The 13,597-nt window shown below is 48.7% G+C and overlaps 2 protein-coding genes across 3 annotated transcripts in view; one reads left to right on the forward strand and one right to left on the reverse strand.

The window, feature by feature from the left end:
* Window positions 1-13,597, forward strand: part of NME6 (NME/NM23 nucleoside diphosphate kinase 6) — a 19,187-nt gene that overhangs the window by 2,039 nt on the left and 3,551 nt on the right. The window lies entirely within an intron of this gene.
* LOC118173171 (rab-like protein 2A) lies at window positions 2,906-13,540 on the reverse strand. Of its 2 annotated transcripts, XM_035337496.1 has the most exons (6): window positions 13,368-13,540; window positions 8,250-8,329; window positions 7,171-7,282; window positions 5,151-5,248; window positions 4,811-4,894; window positions 2,906-3,350 (listed from the first exon to the last, which is right to left on the reverse strand). In XM_035337496.1, exons 2-6 carry the CDS (start codon window positions 8,289-8,291, stop codon window positions 3,270-3,272), a joined length of 417 nt encoding a protein of 138 aa, XP_035193387.1. In that variant the 5' UTR covers window positions 8,292-8,329; window positions 13,368-13,540; the 3' UTR covers window positions 2,906-3,269. The 2 variants fall into 2 exon arrangements, with proteins under 2 accessions (XP_035193387.1, XP_035193380.1); XM_035337489.1 differs by lacking the exon at window positions 13,368-13,540 and having other exon boundaries at window positions 8,250-8,347.

Raw genomic sequence — 13,597 nt, forward strand, 5'->3', positions numbered from 1 at the left:
GAATGCCCAGCCAGGGGCCTGGCCCTGGATCGTCAGCATCCAGAATCCCTGGTATTCAGGCGTTGGGCATGTATGTGGAGGGTCCCTCATCAGCCCTCAGTGGGTCCTCACAGCAGCACATTGCTTTGACAATGCAAGGTAAGGGCCCATCTCTTTCCCTGCGATATGGCCGGTGCCTGGGCGCTGCAAAATCCAGCTGAGGGACTGCTTGTGAGAAGGCTTGGCTCACACCAAGCTTCCTAGCAGCCTCCGCATCAATGTACCTTGTGCCCAAAGCATACAAGGGCTATCAGCCCTCATAGCATTGCTTTCCCTTTTCCTCCATAAAGCAGAAAACAGGGAACTGCTGGGCTGCTACAGGACGTGGCTCGGCGCCCTCTGACCCCTTTCTCTATCTCCTTCCAGTTATGTCACGATGTGGCGTGTGGTGATCGGTGCCAACCGGTTGAGTCAGCTGGGCCCTGAGGTTGAAGTGCGCAATATTAAGCATCTAGTGATTCACGAATACTATAGAAATATCAAAACAGGGCACGATGTTGCACTGCTGGAATTGGACCAACCTGTTCAGTGCAGCCAATATATACAACTTGCCTGCGTGCCTGATGCCTCGCTGAGAGTGTCAGAGCTGTCGAGCTGCTACATCAGTGGTTGGGGTTCAACAGAGGAAAGATGTGAGTTCCCAAAAACACTGCTGTCCAGAGTGAAAGCTTAGCATGCTGGGGAGACGGGTTGGGGGTTGGGCTTTCCTGATGGCAGAGGCACAACCCAGATGGCAGAGGCACAACCCATGGTCAAGCCATGCGAAAGTACGCCTACAGAGAGATGGACCTGACCCATTTCCCAAACAAAGACAGAAGGGAAACATCAGCACAGTGCCTCTCAAGACACAAAGCCAAGACTTAGGGAAGGGGTTCACCCAGGCAGGGGGGAAGAACTGGCAACGGGTTGCTGGGTGCCAATTTCTCTATCTGCTCGCAGCTGGACGAAGTCCCGACGTCCTGCAGGAGGCCGCGGTCCATCTCATTGACATCAAAATCTGCAACAGCAGCCAGTTTTATAGAGGGGCCATCAAGACCCACAACTTGTGTGCTGGTTACATGCAGGGTGGCATCGACACCTGCCAGGTAGGAGCATGCTACAAGTCAACACACTGCCATGTGGGTAGTCTTGATGTACCTGCCCAAATGAACACCAGCCCATGCCAGCCACCCTTCTAGCTCTGGGTCCCCACCACTTCTGGAGCTCACCTCCCCTTTCCCATCTGCAGGTCCTTGCCCAGGCTCCCCTTGTCCCACATCCCCGAGACTCTGCCCAGAGAGCCCATGGGGCCCGGCAGACCCAAACCTGAACACCCCTCTTCCCACAGCCCGGATTGTTGCACAAGAGAAAAGAGAGAGAGGGAGAGAGACCTACCTTTCATGCCCACAACCTCCCCCCAGAAAAGCCACTGTAGGCTCCAGAACCCAAGCAGAGCTTTTCTGTGCTGGGAATACAGCTCTGGGAGGAGCTGGGAGAGAGGAGCCAGCTCTGCTGCTGACAGTGGACACCTAGTAACACCTTAGGCTTCTCTCCTCCACTGCAGGGTGACAGCGGTGGTCCTCTCGTGTGCAAAGATAACACTGCTGACTACTTCTGGCTCGTTGGTGTGACCAGCTGGGGGACAGGCTGTGGTAGAATGCATCGGCCTGGAGTATACGCCTCCACTCAGCACTTTCACGAATGGATCCTGGTACAGATGGGGCTGCATCCAGCAGGAGAGGTTACTTCAACACCACAGCCAGTCATTGTCTCAACCAGTGTCCACAGGCCAAGGCCAAAACCATCACAATCATCAGGCCCATTTAGATCATGTCCATTTCCGCGCCAGAAACTCCTGGAATTCTTTAATTTGTTGCAAGAACTCCTGCAGGTTATAAGGGGAAATAATGCTTGAGCAGCAGGCTGAGCATGTCCCAGTGCAGGCTGCAGTGCACCATAACCATTTTCTTCAGGGGCTGGTGATCCAAGGGCAGCCCCAGTGCCCCAGTGCCAAAGGCCTGCTCTGTCTCATCCACCCTCCTCTGACTGTACACAAACACTCAAGTTTACTTTGTTCCAGAAATAAAGCTGCCTATTTTCACAGCTAACCATGCCTCATCCCAATTCAATCTCCTGTGCAAGGCAAGGATTTCCATACGTGGCACCTGCAAAATATGCAGACTGTAGACCACAAAGGGGAAGGAAAGTGTCACCCAAAAAGGCTGAAGCCATGCCTGCTGAGGGAGGAGGGTGCAATAGGACAAGGGAATGCAGGTGGTACTGGCCCAGAGGTCTCAGGGACAGCAGCTGGCAACGTCAAATATCCCCAGAGCCAGCTACTGGTGGGATCAGTGTGTGTCTGTGTGAGTGTGTGTGCAATGCATCTGTGAACTTAAAGGTGGACTAGCTCATGCACAAGGAGACTCAGATTAGGGAAGACCCAAGGCTTGCCTCCATGAGTGGCTGAGGAGCTTGACATCCAGCCATAGCTATTACATGGATTTAATTCCCATGCTATTATTTGAAGGATATATGAATCTGCTCTGCCTATGAATCAAGGGTGTAAAGCTGCATGTATGTTTCCCCACTGAACACTGAACAGGAGCAGCCGCACCCATCAGCCTGGGATGGGAGAAGCCTCCTGGGTGTGAGTCCACCCGATTAAACACTAGAGGACCTAAAAGGAGAAATTTCCTATGTCCAGAAGTCTACAGATCTAGTTGCCCCATAACAGAACAGGGAAGAGAAACCCAAAGAAACTGCAGAAGAGATAACGGGTGGAGTGAGAGTCAGCACTGGCTAGGTTGTGAAATGAATGGGGAGGGCTGGCAGTTGAACTCTACAGTAATTGGACTGCCTTATAACAAAAGTGCAAGAAAAACCCAAGTTCAAACCTTTAAAAAAAAATCTTTAGTGTTTGTTTTCTCCAGTAGATACTATTAAAGCATCTGGGCAGGACCCTTCTCTGCAGGTCCAGCAGTGGCTTAGCTCTCCCAGCAAGCTTTGCCTTGAAGAAGCATGCGGTAACTAGTAACAGAGTGGATACTTCACTGTTTCCTTGACTGTGATGTGCAGAGGGTTAGGGCCCAGTCAAAGAAGGTCACGGTCAGGCCCCCACAAGGAGAAAGGCCCTGCTGCCCATCACCAGAGTTCTCAGGGCATGAGAAAGATTGCTTTCCTCTGTGGAGGACAGCTCTAACTAGCCCCTGACAACTGGAGCAGAGAGACATGATAGACTCAGGGTCTGGTCCTTAGGCAGATGGGGGCTTCTCTTCAGGAAAGCTCTCCTCCTTATCCGACAAATTCTCACTCTTCTTCTCAAGGTCAAAGCTCTGGAAAGAAGTAGGACAAGGAAATGCTGAAAATCATGACAGCTACACTCTGCTGTGATTCTTTCAAGCTCAGGCTAGGGCAACATGAGCTCTTCAGAGGGTTGCTACCTCGCCCCTTCCAACCTAGATATGAACAGCACACAAACCTATTGTGATTTTTTTGGACTTCAGCAAGGCTTTTGACACGGTTTCCCATAGGATCCTACTGGACAAAATGTCCACCATACAGCTAAATAAAAACATCATACAATGGGTGAGCAATTGGCTAACGGGCAGGGCCCAAAGGGTTATGGTAAATGGGGCTGTGTCAGGCTGGCGGGTGGTCACCAGTGGGGTCCCTCAAGGCTCCATTTTAGGGCCGGTACTTTTCAATATTTTAATAAATGATCTGGATGTAGGAATAGAAGGTATTTTGAGCAAGTTTGCTGATGACACCAAACTTGGAGGAGTTGTGGACTCGAATGAGGGTGGAAAGGCCTTGCAGAGGGATCTGGATAGGTTGGAGAGCTGGGCGATCACCAACCGCATGAAGTTCAATAAGAGCAAGTGCCGGGTCCTGCACCTGGGACGGGGAAACCCTGGCTGCACGTACAGACTGGGCGATGAGACGCTGGAGAGCAGCCTAGAAGAGAGGGATCTGGGGGTCGTGGTAGACAGCAAGTTGAATATGAGCCAGCAGTGTGCCCTGGCAGCCAGGAGGGCCAACCGTGTCCTGGGGTGCATCAAGCACGGCATTGCTAGTAGGGCAAGGGAGGTGATTGTCCCGCTCTACTCTGCGCTGGTGCGGCCTCACCTCGAGTACTGTGTGCAGTTCTGGGCACCACAGTATAAAAAGGACATGAAACTGTTGGAGAGTGTCCAGTGGAGGGCTACGAAGATGGTGAAAGGCCTGGAGGGGAAGACGTACGAAGAACGGCTGAGGTCACTGGGCCTGTTCAGCCTGGAGAAGAGGAGGCTGAGAGGAGACCTCATCACAGTCTACAACTTCCTCGTAAGTGGGTGTCGAGAGGCAGGAGACCTTTTCTCCATTAACACCAGTGACAGGACCCGCGGGAACGGGGTTAAGCTGAGGCAGGGGAAATTTAGGCTTGACATCAGGAGGGGGTTCTTCACAGAGAGGGTGGTTGCACATTGGAACAGGCTCCCCTGGGAAGTTGTCACTGCACCGAGCCTGTCTGAATTTAAGAAGCGATTGGACTGTGCACTTAGTCACATGGTCTGAACTTTTGGGTAGACCTGTGCGGTGTCAAGAGTTGAACTTGATGATCCTTAAGGGTCCCTTCCAACTCAGGATATTCTATGATTCTATGATTCTATTGGTGTCACCAGCATAAGGAATATCTCTTCTTCCTGCAAGGTTTCACCCTTTGGTACAAGCTCTGCTTTTACTGAGGGGGAAAAGGGCAGAGCTACTAATCATTTAAGAGAGGAAGGAGTGCAGGAAGTAGGGCCTTTCTTACCTCCAGTTCTTGCATGACCTCATCCATGAAATCTCCTGAATTCTGTTTATAAGCAACTGCCAGTTTGATAGCATCATTGAAGAGCTGATGAGAAGGAGAACACTTGTCACTCAAAGCAAGGAGCACTGGGTTTCTTTAGTAAGTGGAAACTGTACCCACACCCCAAGGAAAAACAAACAAACAAAAAAACACTCTACAACTACCTCTAGTTATCATGACTGTCATGAGTAGCCAAGCAGAAATACCAGCCCATTTTCTACTCTCTGTGCCTACAGCAGTCTCCATGTCCTTGGACAGTACAGAGGTCTCAGGGACATTGAGCCAAACAGCTGTGTTTTACCTTCACTACATTAGTGCCATCTGCAGCAGACACAAAGTAAAAGGGTAAACTGAACTTCCGTGCAAAGTTGAAATTTTTCTGCGTCACCTTCATATCCGCTGGAGGAAAAAAAGGAAAAATGGTCAGTAAAGCATCACTGTAGGCAGAATGTCAACACACACAGGGATGATGGAACAGATGGAGACCAGAGTCTGATTTAGCTGTCATGGCCTGGTCTCTGCAGTACAAGGTCAGGTTAGCTAGAAGGTTTTAAAAGCAACAGCATCAGCAGACAACTGGCAAGAAGACAAAAAAAAGGAGAGAGTTCTGTTGCTTTATCCACGGTGTTTGACTGCTTCATCGATAGATTCTGATGTACTATAAATGCATAATGTTTTGCAGCTCAGAAAATATCAGTTCACTCGCTTTGCAGCAACTATGAATATTTTCTAGGTACATCCCTGTGATTTTGCTGTGTGCCCATATGACCTGTATACCACTGACAGCACAAACCATGCCTCTCCTTCCAGTGTGGGTGTTTTAACTGTACTTGCTCACTGCCCTTATGCCATGTAACCTATATTACTGCGAATCAAAGACAAACTCACAAATGACAAATATACATTTTGTACAAGTGTACAAATGACTCAATTGCTATTTTTTTACTTAGCAGGCAATTAGGTCCAGCTACTCCAACATCAGTAGGCCAGAAGCTTTCAGTTTCGGAATAAATGTACTTCATATTTATAGAACATGCTGACACAGCAGTAACAGCTCAAAGTTTTGACTAACAGACAGCTTGTATGCACAGAAGGAGGATGACTCCAGACAATCTCGCCTCTCTCACAGAAGCAACAGCTGAAGTAGTTCAGACCAAACACTTGCCAGTGAGCACTGCCCAGGCATACTCTCTACCTTCTTGCAGGAAGCTGGCTCCACCATTTCACAGGCTGGATCTGTGGTAAGAGTGATCATTTCCTTGTCCTGGTGGAATACAGCAAAGGCAAGGGAGAAGACTTTCTTGGAGCAGTGTCCACTCTCACATAGAACACTAGGAGCAGGATTCATCTGCACAGAAGTACTATCTATAATATGACTGTCAACAGCAAGTTCATTTGTCTGGACTTCCCGTACAGTCCATGCAATCAGTGGATTCAAGGTTGACTTGACACATCCTGTAGGAAAGGCTTTTATTAGGTAAGATCATCATAGCCTAAACCGCACCACTGAATCAAATGAACTTCCACAAACTGCAGCGGGAGCCCAGACCCCTTATTCAGATGGAGACACCCATTCATAGCTGTGATGACTTTCCACCACGAACGTCAGCAAGGATGCCCGTGTCTGACGTGGTACTTGACAGAAAACCAATAGAGCAGGAGACTGTGGACCTATGGGTATGTCTTCTCTCTTAGACGCTGAGCAGAGAGCTGATGGTGATGCATTATGCACTCTCATGGAATGCAGGAGACAGATGACAACCTAAATAACAGCAGTTATGAAAGCCTAGCTAGCATTCCTAAGAGGAGGCAATCATTCAGTCATCTGCAGTGGAAGGTGAACAAGTTTTCCAGCAGGTATATTTAGATACTGTGGCATGGAAGAGTCCCATGGAAACCTGCACACTGAATTAGCAATGCAAAGGCATTTACTGACTGTGTCAAGGGAAGCTGCAGAATAGATTATGCTCCTTTTCCACCAAGACATCCTGTAATTTTTGACTAAGTACTGCTCCAGCTCTTGTATACTTGATGGATGAAATGGGCAGCATGGCAAGGACAGAATTGGAAGGACATGGCTTGAATAAATTTTAAATGGATCAAATTTGTATTTTAATTGCTAATAAAACAAGGACAAGAGCCTATAAGACACCGTGAAAGGCCACTAGAGGACCCAGCTATTTATTTGGTAAAATACAGCCCCTGAGGGACTAATATTCAAGAACTTATCTGGACCCAACAGATGAATGACATTCTTTCACAAATAGGTAAAGAAGAGAATAACTTCACAATTCTGGGAGACTAAAAGAAGATATACTCACCATCGATTTTATTGGCTACCACAATGCAAGGGATCTCTGGGCGGAATTCTCTCAGCTCCTTGTACCAGCTGCTCAGGTTCTTGTAGGTGACTTTTCGCTGCACATCAAACACCTTCCAAAAAAGAACCAGCTATATCATGGGTCCAACAGTAGGACAGCTCCTGATAAAACTACCACACCAAACATATGTACAGCATCCGTATAATTTTCCCAGGAGGGCATCAACATGGGAAACTGGCCTTTGTTAGAAAGCATGAAAGAGAATATGGAGAACATCCAGCAAGCCTTGAAATATGTAGCCAGCCCCCTTCTTTGCATGATGCAGGCAACAATCCCCCATTTTCCTTTACATGTTTATTTCATTCAGTGACAAGCACTTTATCACCCATGACATATCACTGGGAAAGACCTGTTCTGCTAAGTCAATAGGGTCAGATGGGAGGCTTCTCTAATATAACAATTACATTAAAATATCACTAAAGTTGACTGATGCTCACAAGTGATGAGATATAGTGAAAAGTTAGAGCACTAATACAGACCAAGAGACCTAAGTGGGTTAGGAGTCAGAAAACAAAGTTAATTTGAGCTAGAAAAATTGGAAGCACAAAGTATGTGAAAATAGTAAAGGCAGAAGACCAGAGAAGAATATCTTACATAGTAACCCTGCAGAACATGTTAAAACAGTTTTGTCAACATAATTCAAAAGTCACACTGCAGAGCAAGAAGCGAGTGCCATTTCCCTCACATCACCTGACAGGACTGCTTCTAAAGAAATGCATTTAGTTGTACATACCACATTATTGGAAACACAGTGATGAAAGAGAGGAAACTTAGAAGAAAACCCAATGAATACAGTATTAGTGCTATCTGGAAAGATACAAGAAAGGTAAATATACCCAACCACACTGGCTTTATCTGGTGAGAGAATAGAAAACAATGTAGGAAAGTTTTTTAAAACAACTCAAAGAGACAAGAAATATAGGACAGTATGATTGGAAAAAGAAACATACAGGCCAAGTGTAAACTGGGACCCCATCAGCCAAAATTCCAACAGATCACAGCTGGGACACTACCCTTACCATGATACAAGCATGAGCTTTATGGTAATAGGATGCATGCATGCTCTGGAACCTCTCTTGCCCAGCTGTGTCCCAGAAATCTATAAGACAGAAAAACAAACACATAAACAAAAATCAAGCTGAAGATGATACAATGCCCTAAGTTCTGTTTTTCTTACAACTTAAAAGCAGGGTGCAAAGACCTGCCCATCTACTCAGGGTCACACATTAGGTTTCACCTCACTAATCTGAAACATTCCAGTACCAAGAAATCATGCAAAACTAGGATCTTTTCTTAGCTACAACATCGGTATAAACATTCTAGCAAAAGATAAGTCATCAGATAAGAACAGTAAGATTAAGCTAGTCAAAGGTGAAAAGAGTAGTAACAATGTATGGTACTTTGTCACTACAGATGACAATAGAAAACAATATCCAAATGTCTTGAGACAGCTTGATTTCCTACATCTGTGTTAATCTGTGTTAGCCAGGTGTCTGCTAAAGGAAATGTTCCATTGACTCTCCCAGACAGTCTGAATCTGCTCCCTCCAAGGGCACAACTGCTTCTAAGATTATGAAGTTAGCCTGAGACAGATGGGTCCCAATTCATTAAGTACCTTGTATACTAGGTATCATGAGGCATACCTGAACAGTCATCAATATTTTAATGCCATTTTCTGTTTGTGTGCCTCAAGTAGAGATTTTCCCCCTCCTCTTGCTGGATTTATGGGCTAAAATTTGTGTCTTATATGTTGTATAAATTTATGCAGCTTCAGGTAAGAACCACTAGATGTAGTTATGCTGTCAGCCAGACTGAAGCACACCAGTCTCCATAAAGACTATTATGCCACTTCCCTTAGTGTCTACTTCGTATTGAAATACAGGTTAGTTTCTGACTAGATACTATATCTGACTTTCCGGACGGTGACTTCTTAAACTGCCCCAAATATAGGCAAGTATTCATCAGATCAGCTCCGAGCAGGCATGTTCTGTGCACATCGTACTGGGGCGTTTCCTGAGTCAGGGAAGCCCCAGGGGAGTACAGAGACCTACCAGGGGGCAGCAGCTGGGGTGAGAACAGCTGCCAAGGTGTGGGCAGGCCAGCAGTGAGTGGCCACCCCTCACACCCCCATGAGCAGCCCCTCAGGAGCACAGCGTGGCAGTTGCCCCATGAGGAAAGGCCATTCCACTGGCTGAGTGGGAGGCATTGAGAACACCTGAACCCTGCAGTCGTTTGACTGCCATTCCCTGCCCATTACACCGGCCAAGGGTGCTCACCCTGCCTGATCCTCAGGGCAGAACAGTGGGCACTTGTCTCAGGGCAAAGGCCGTGGGTCTGGCTGCGTGGTCGGTGCTGTCTGCCCCAGCACTGGATGATGCTTCCACCACGACAGAGCTACTGAAAGGTGAGGCTGCAGCACAGACTTCTGAGTGCTTGAGGTGCCTAGATCTTTCCCTCGGGGCAGGGACAGGCGGCAGAACTGCCTGCAAAAAGTAGGAGGACCTCCAGCACCGGGTGGCTGAGCTGCAGGAGGCAGTGAGAAGGCTGCGTAGCATCAGGGAGGCTGAGGAGCTGGATGGCTGGATCCTAGCTATCTAGCTGTGTCTGCAGGGGACTCACAGCACACAGCCAAACAGCCCCAAACTCCCTGTCACCCACTGAAGGGAGTGAGACCAATAACACTGGAGAGTGGAAGCCGGCAGCAACAAGGATCAACAGGAGGAAGAGTCTTCCCCCAGAGCCTGAGATGCCCTTACTTCACCCCTTTGCAGACTGAGAATGAAAGACCTCTTGCAGGGATGGTGGAGCAGAGTAAGACAACGCAGTCTGCTCCCTGTGTAACAACTAGTCCAACTAAGAAAAGTGACAGGTGATGGTAGGAGGCAAATCTCTTCTGAGAGGCACAGAGGTGCCCATGTGTTGACCTGATCCACTCTTGAGGGAGGTCTGATCCTTACCAGGGGGGCTCATACCAGGGATGTTACCAGGATACTGACAAGCCTTGTACAGCCTAAGCACTATTATCAGCTGTTGCTGTTTCATGTGGGCACCAGTGAGGCAGCCAGGAGCAGTATGAGGAGTATCAAGAGGGATTACAGAGCCCTGGGAGCAGCAGTAAGGGACTCAGGAGCGCAGGTAGTTTCTTCATCAGTCCTGCTGGTCAAAGGGAAGGGGATTGGAAGGGCCACTCGAATTTGGCAAATCAACAGGACTAGTGCCACAGGCTGGGGTTCAGCTACCTAGACCATGGGACTCACTTTCAGAAACCTCGTCTGATGAGGGCTGATGGGGTCCACCTGTCAGAGAAGGGGAAGAACATCTTCGGTCATAGGCTTGCCAAGCTGGTGAAGAGGGCTTAAAACTAGAGTTGCTGGAGGAGGGGACCCTCAATTGATCCTGTTCCTCCCAGTTTGATGCCAGTGTCAGCAATAGATGCCCAGAGCCTGGAGAAAGGTCATGGGACAGCAGGAGAGCACCTGAAGAGCAACACAAAGGAATTCCAGCCAGTAAGACAGCTTCATTAGGGGCTCAAATTTAATGTTTCTGTACTAACGCACGTGGTATTGGAATAAACAGGAGGAGGCAGAGTTGTACACAAACCTTCAGGGCTATGACTTCATTGGTTTTACGGAGACCATGGGGTGGCTCCCAGGACTGGAGTGTTAATGGAAGGATACAGGCTCTTCGGGAAGGACAGGCAGAGGAGGCGAGGGGAAGGCACTACTCTCCATGTCAATCAGCAGCTGGAGTGCACGGAGCTCTGCCTGGGGATGAATGAGGAGCTGAGAGCTTATGGGTCAGGATTACAGGGAGGGCAGGGACAGGTGACATTATAGTGGGAGTCTGCTACAGGCCACCTGATCAGGAAGACCAAGCAGATGAGGTCCTCTATAGACAGATAGAAGCAGCTTCACTTTCACAAGCCCTGGTTCTCATGGGGGACTTCAACCACCACATTATCTGTTGGAGGGACAGCACAGCAGGGCATAGGCAATCCAGGAGATTACTGGAATGCATTGATGACAACCTCCTTCTCCAAGTGACAAAAGAGCCCATGAGGAGAGGTGCATTGCCAGACCTCATTCTCACCAACAAGGAGGGGCTGGTGGAGAATGTGAAACTCAAGGGCAGGCTTGGCTGCAGTGACCATGAAATGGTGAAGTTTTGGATCCAGAGAGCAGCAAGGAGGGAGCACAGCAAGCTTGCTACCCTGGACTTTGTGAGAACAGACTTTGCCCTTTCCAAGGATCTGCTTGGTAGAGTAGTATGGGACAAAGCCCTGGAAAGAAGAGGAGCCCAAGAAAGCCGGTTAATATTCAGTGATCACCTACTCCTAGCTCAGAAGCGATGCATTCCAACAAGGAGGAAATCAGGCAAAAACATGGAGATTCTGTCCAAACTCAAACAGAAAAAGGAGACCTTGTGCTTTCTTATACTACAGATACTAGTTGTTTAAGAATTGCAGCATTTCCTAACTCAAAGCAATGATATACACTAGCAAGTCTCTGATGAAGGATCATCTCTAATTTTGTAAACCATATTTCAATCATGAACCAACTGAACAGAATTCAGAGGAAGCATCAAGAATCACCTGTGAAAAAGGCAGAATAAACTGAGGTTATTTAGCCTAAAAGAGAGAAGAAATAAAGGGAAAAGCTACAACACTCAAACACGTGGAAAACTGATGCAAGCAAAAAGTAGAAAAAACTTTTTCAGTGCCCAGGAAACATAGGAAATAACTGGTTTACCTTGGATAGAGAAGATTCACACTGAGTGTCAATAAACTTTCTAGCAGTAAGGACACATATATTGGAATAGATGGCCTAAGCAGTCTTTATCATTAGAAGTCTTTGACTAAATAAAATAGGTAAGTATCCGTGAAGACTGACATTAAGTAAAGAATTTCCCCTGTAGGGAAATTGTGTTCCCTGTAGGGAAATGTGCTAGATGACATCTCACAGTCCCCTCCAGTGCTGAAAATGCAGAAATTGTAGTGACACAGGCAGCAGTACAGAACTGCAGTGCTTTCATACTGATGGACAGCTAGGCTCTACCATGCCACTCTCTTGCTCCCTTTCATCAAAAGAACAAGGGGAGAAAATGTGATGAAAAAAGGCTTATGGGTTCAGATAAGGACAAGGAGTTCCCTCACCAATTACCATCATGGGCAAAACAGACTCACCATGGGAAGATTAATGTCCTCCCCTGCCCCCCAGCATGGGGTCCCTCCCACGGGATGCAGTTCTTCCTGAACTGATCCTAGGCATCCCACAGACTGCAGTTCTTCAAGAACTGGTCCAGTACAGGTCCGTACCACGGGCAGCAACTCCCACCAGGCCTCCTGCTCTAATGGGGGCTCTTCTCTGAAGGCTGCAGTTCCAGTATAGAGTCTGCTCCACCATGGAGATCTGCTCTGCTGTGGTACACCACAGGCTGCAGGGGGACAGCCTGCTCCACCATGGTCCTCCATGAGCTTCCAGGGATCTTCTGCCTCAGCACCTGGAGCACCTCTTCCCCTCCTTCACTGACCCTGGTGTCTGCAAGGCTGTTTCTCTCACTTTTTCTCACTCCGCTCTCTCAGCTGCTGTAGCACAGCAGTCGTTTTCCTTTCTTAAATCTGCTCTCACAGTGGCACAACTAGAATTGATCATTGGCTGAGCTCTGGCCAGTGGCAGGTCCCTTTTGGAGCCAGGTGAAACTGGCTCTTATCTAACATGGGGCAGCTTCTCAGGTCTTCCCACAGAAGCCACCCCTGTGTGTCCCATCCCTTCCTCCTCCTCCCCCCCAGCTACCAAAACCTTGCCATGTAAACCCATTACACAGAATCACAAACTGCTTGAAAGGACTTCTATTAGAAGGGGGAGTGAGAGAGGGGCACAGTGGAGCTTACCTGTTTGTCAGTGTGAAACCACCGCAATTCTGTGATTCTGATTCTTTCCTTCTCCCATTTCTCTGACTACTACAAACTGACATTTGGCATCTCTTTGCCCATCGCAAGCACCTCCCCTGCCGTATTTTAGGGTCTCTATACCGCTGCGTATGCCAGCAGCACCATCGGCGTCACCCTCTCTCCACGGAGCCACCGTTACCCCGTCCCCGGGGCCCACGGAACTCCGTCCAGGGCACTCCCCACTTACCCACTAGGACCGGCTTCCCGTCCACGCGAGCGCGGTGCTTGTACAGCGTCAGGGCGAAGGTGGAGAGCTGCTGGGGGCGGCTGCGACCGCGTTAAGGAGACGACGGAGGCGCACGTCCCCTCACCCCGCAGCGACTGCCGGCGCCGGGCCGGCGTGCGCTCCCCGGCCGGGCCCGCCGCAGCTCCCCGGGCCGGGCGCACCGCCCGCCCGCCGCCCACCCGCCCGCCGCC

Source organism: Oxyura jamaicensis, chromosome 1, assembly GCF_011077185.1.
Source record: "Oxyura jamaicensis isolate SHBP4307 breed ruddy duck chromosome 1, BPBGC_Ojam_1.0, whole genome shotgun sequence".
Classification (NCBI taxonomy): domain Eukaryota; kingdom Metazoa; phylum Chordata; class Aves; order Anseriformes; family Anatidae; genus Oxyura; species Oxyura jamaicensis.

Bases quoted from the DNA above. Each gene is read 5' to 3' on its own strand.
- LOC118173171 (XM_035337496.1), bottom strand. From the start codon at position 8,291: ATGCATGCATCCTATTACCATAAAGCTCATGCTTGTATCATG. The intron at 7,283-8,249 runs GTAAGGGTAGTG...CTTTTTTGGAAG, and splicing joins AAGCTCATGCTTGTATCATG to GTGTTTGATGTGCAGCGAAA. The intron at 5,249-7,170 runs GTGAGTATATCT...TTTTTCCTCCAG, and splicing joins GGTAGCCAATAAAATCGATG to CGGATATGAAGGTGACGCAG.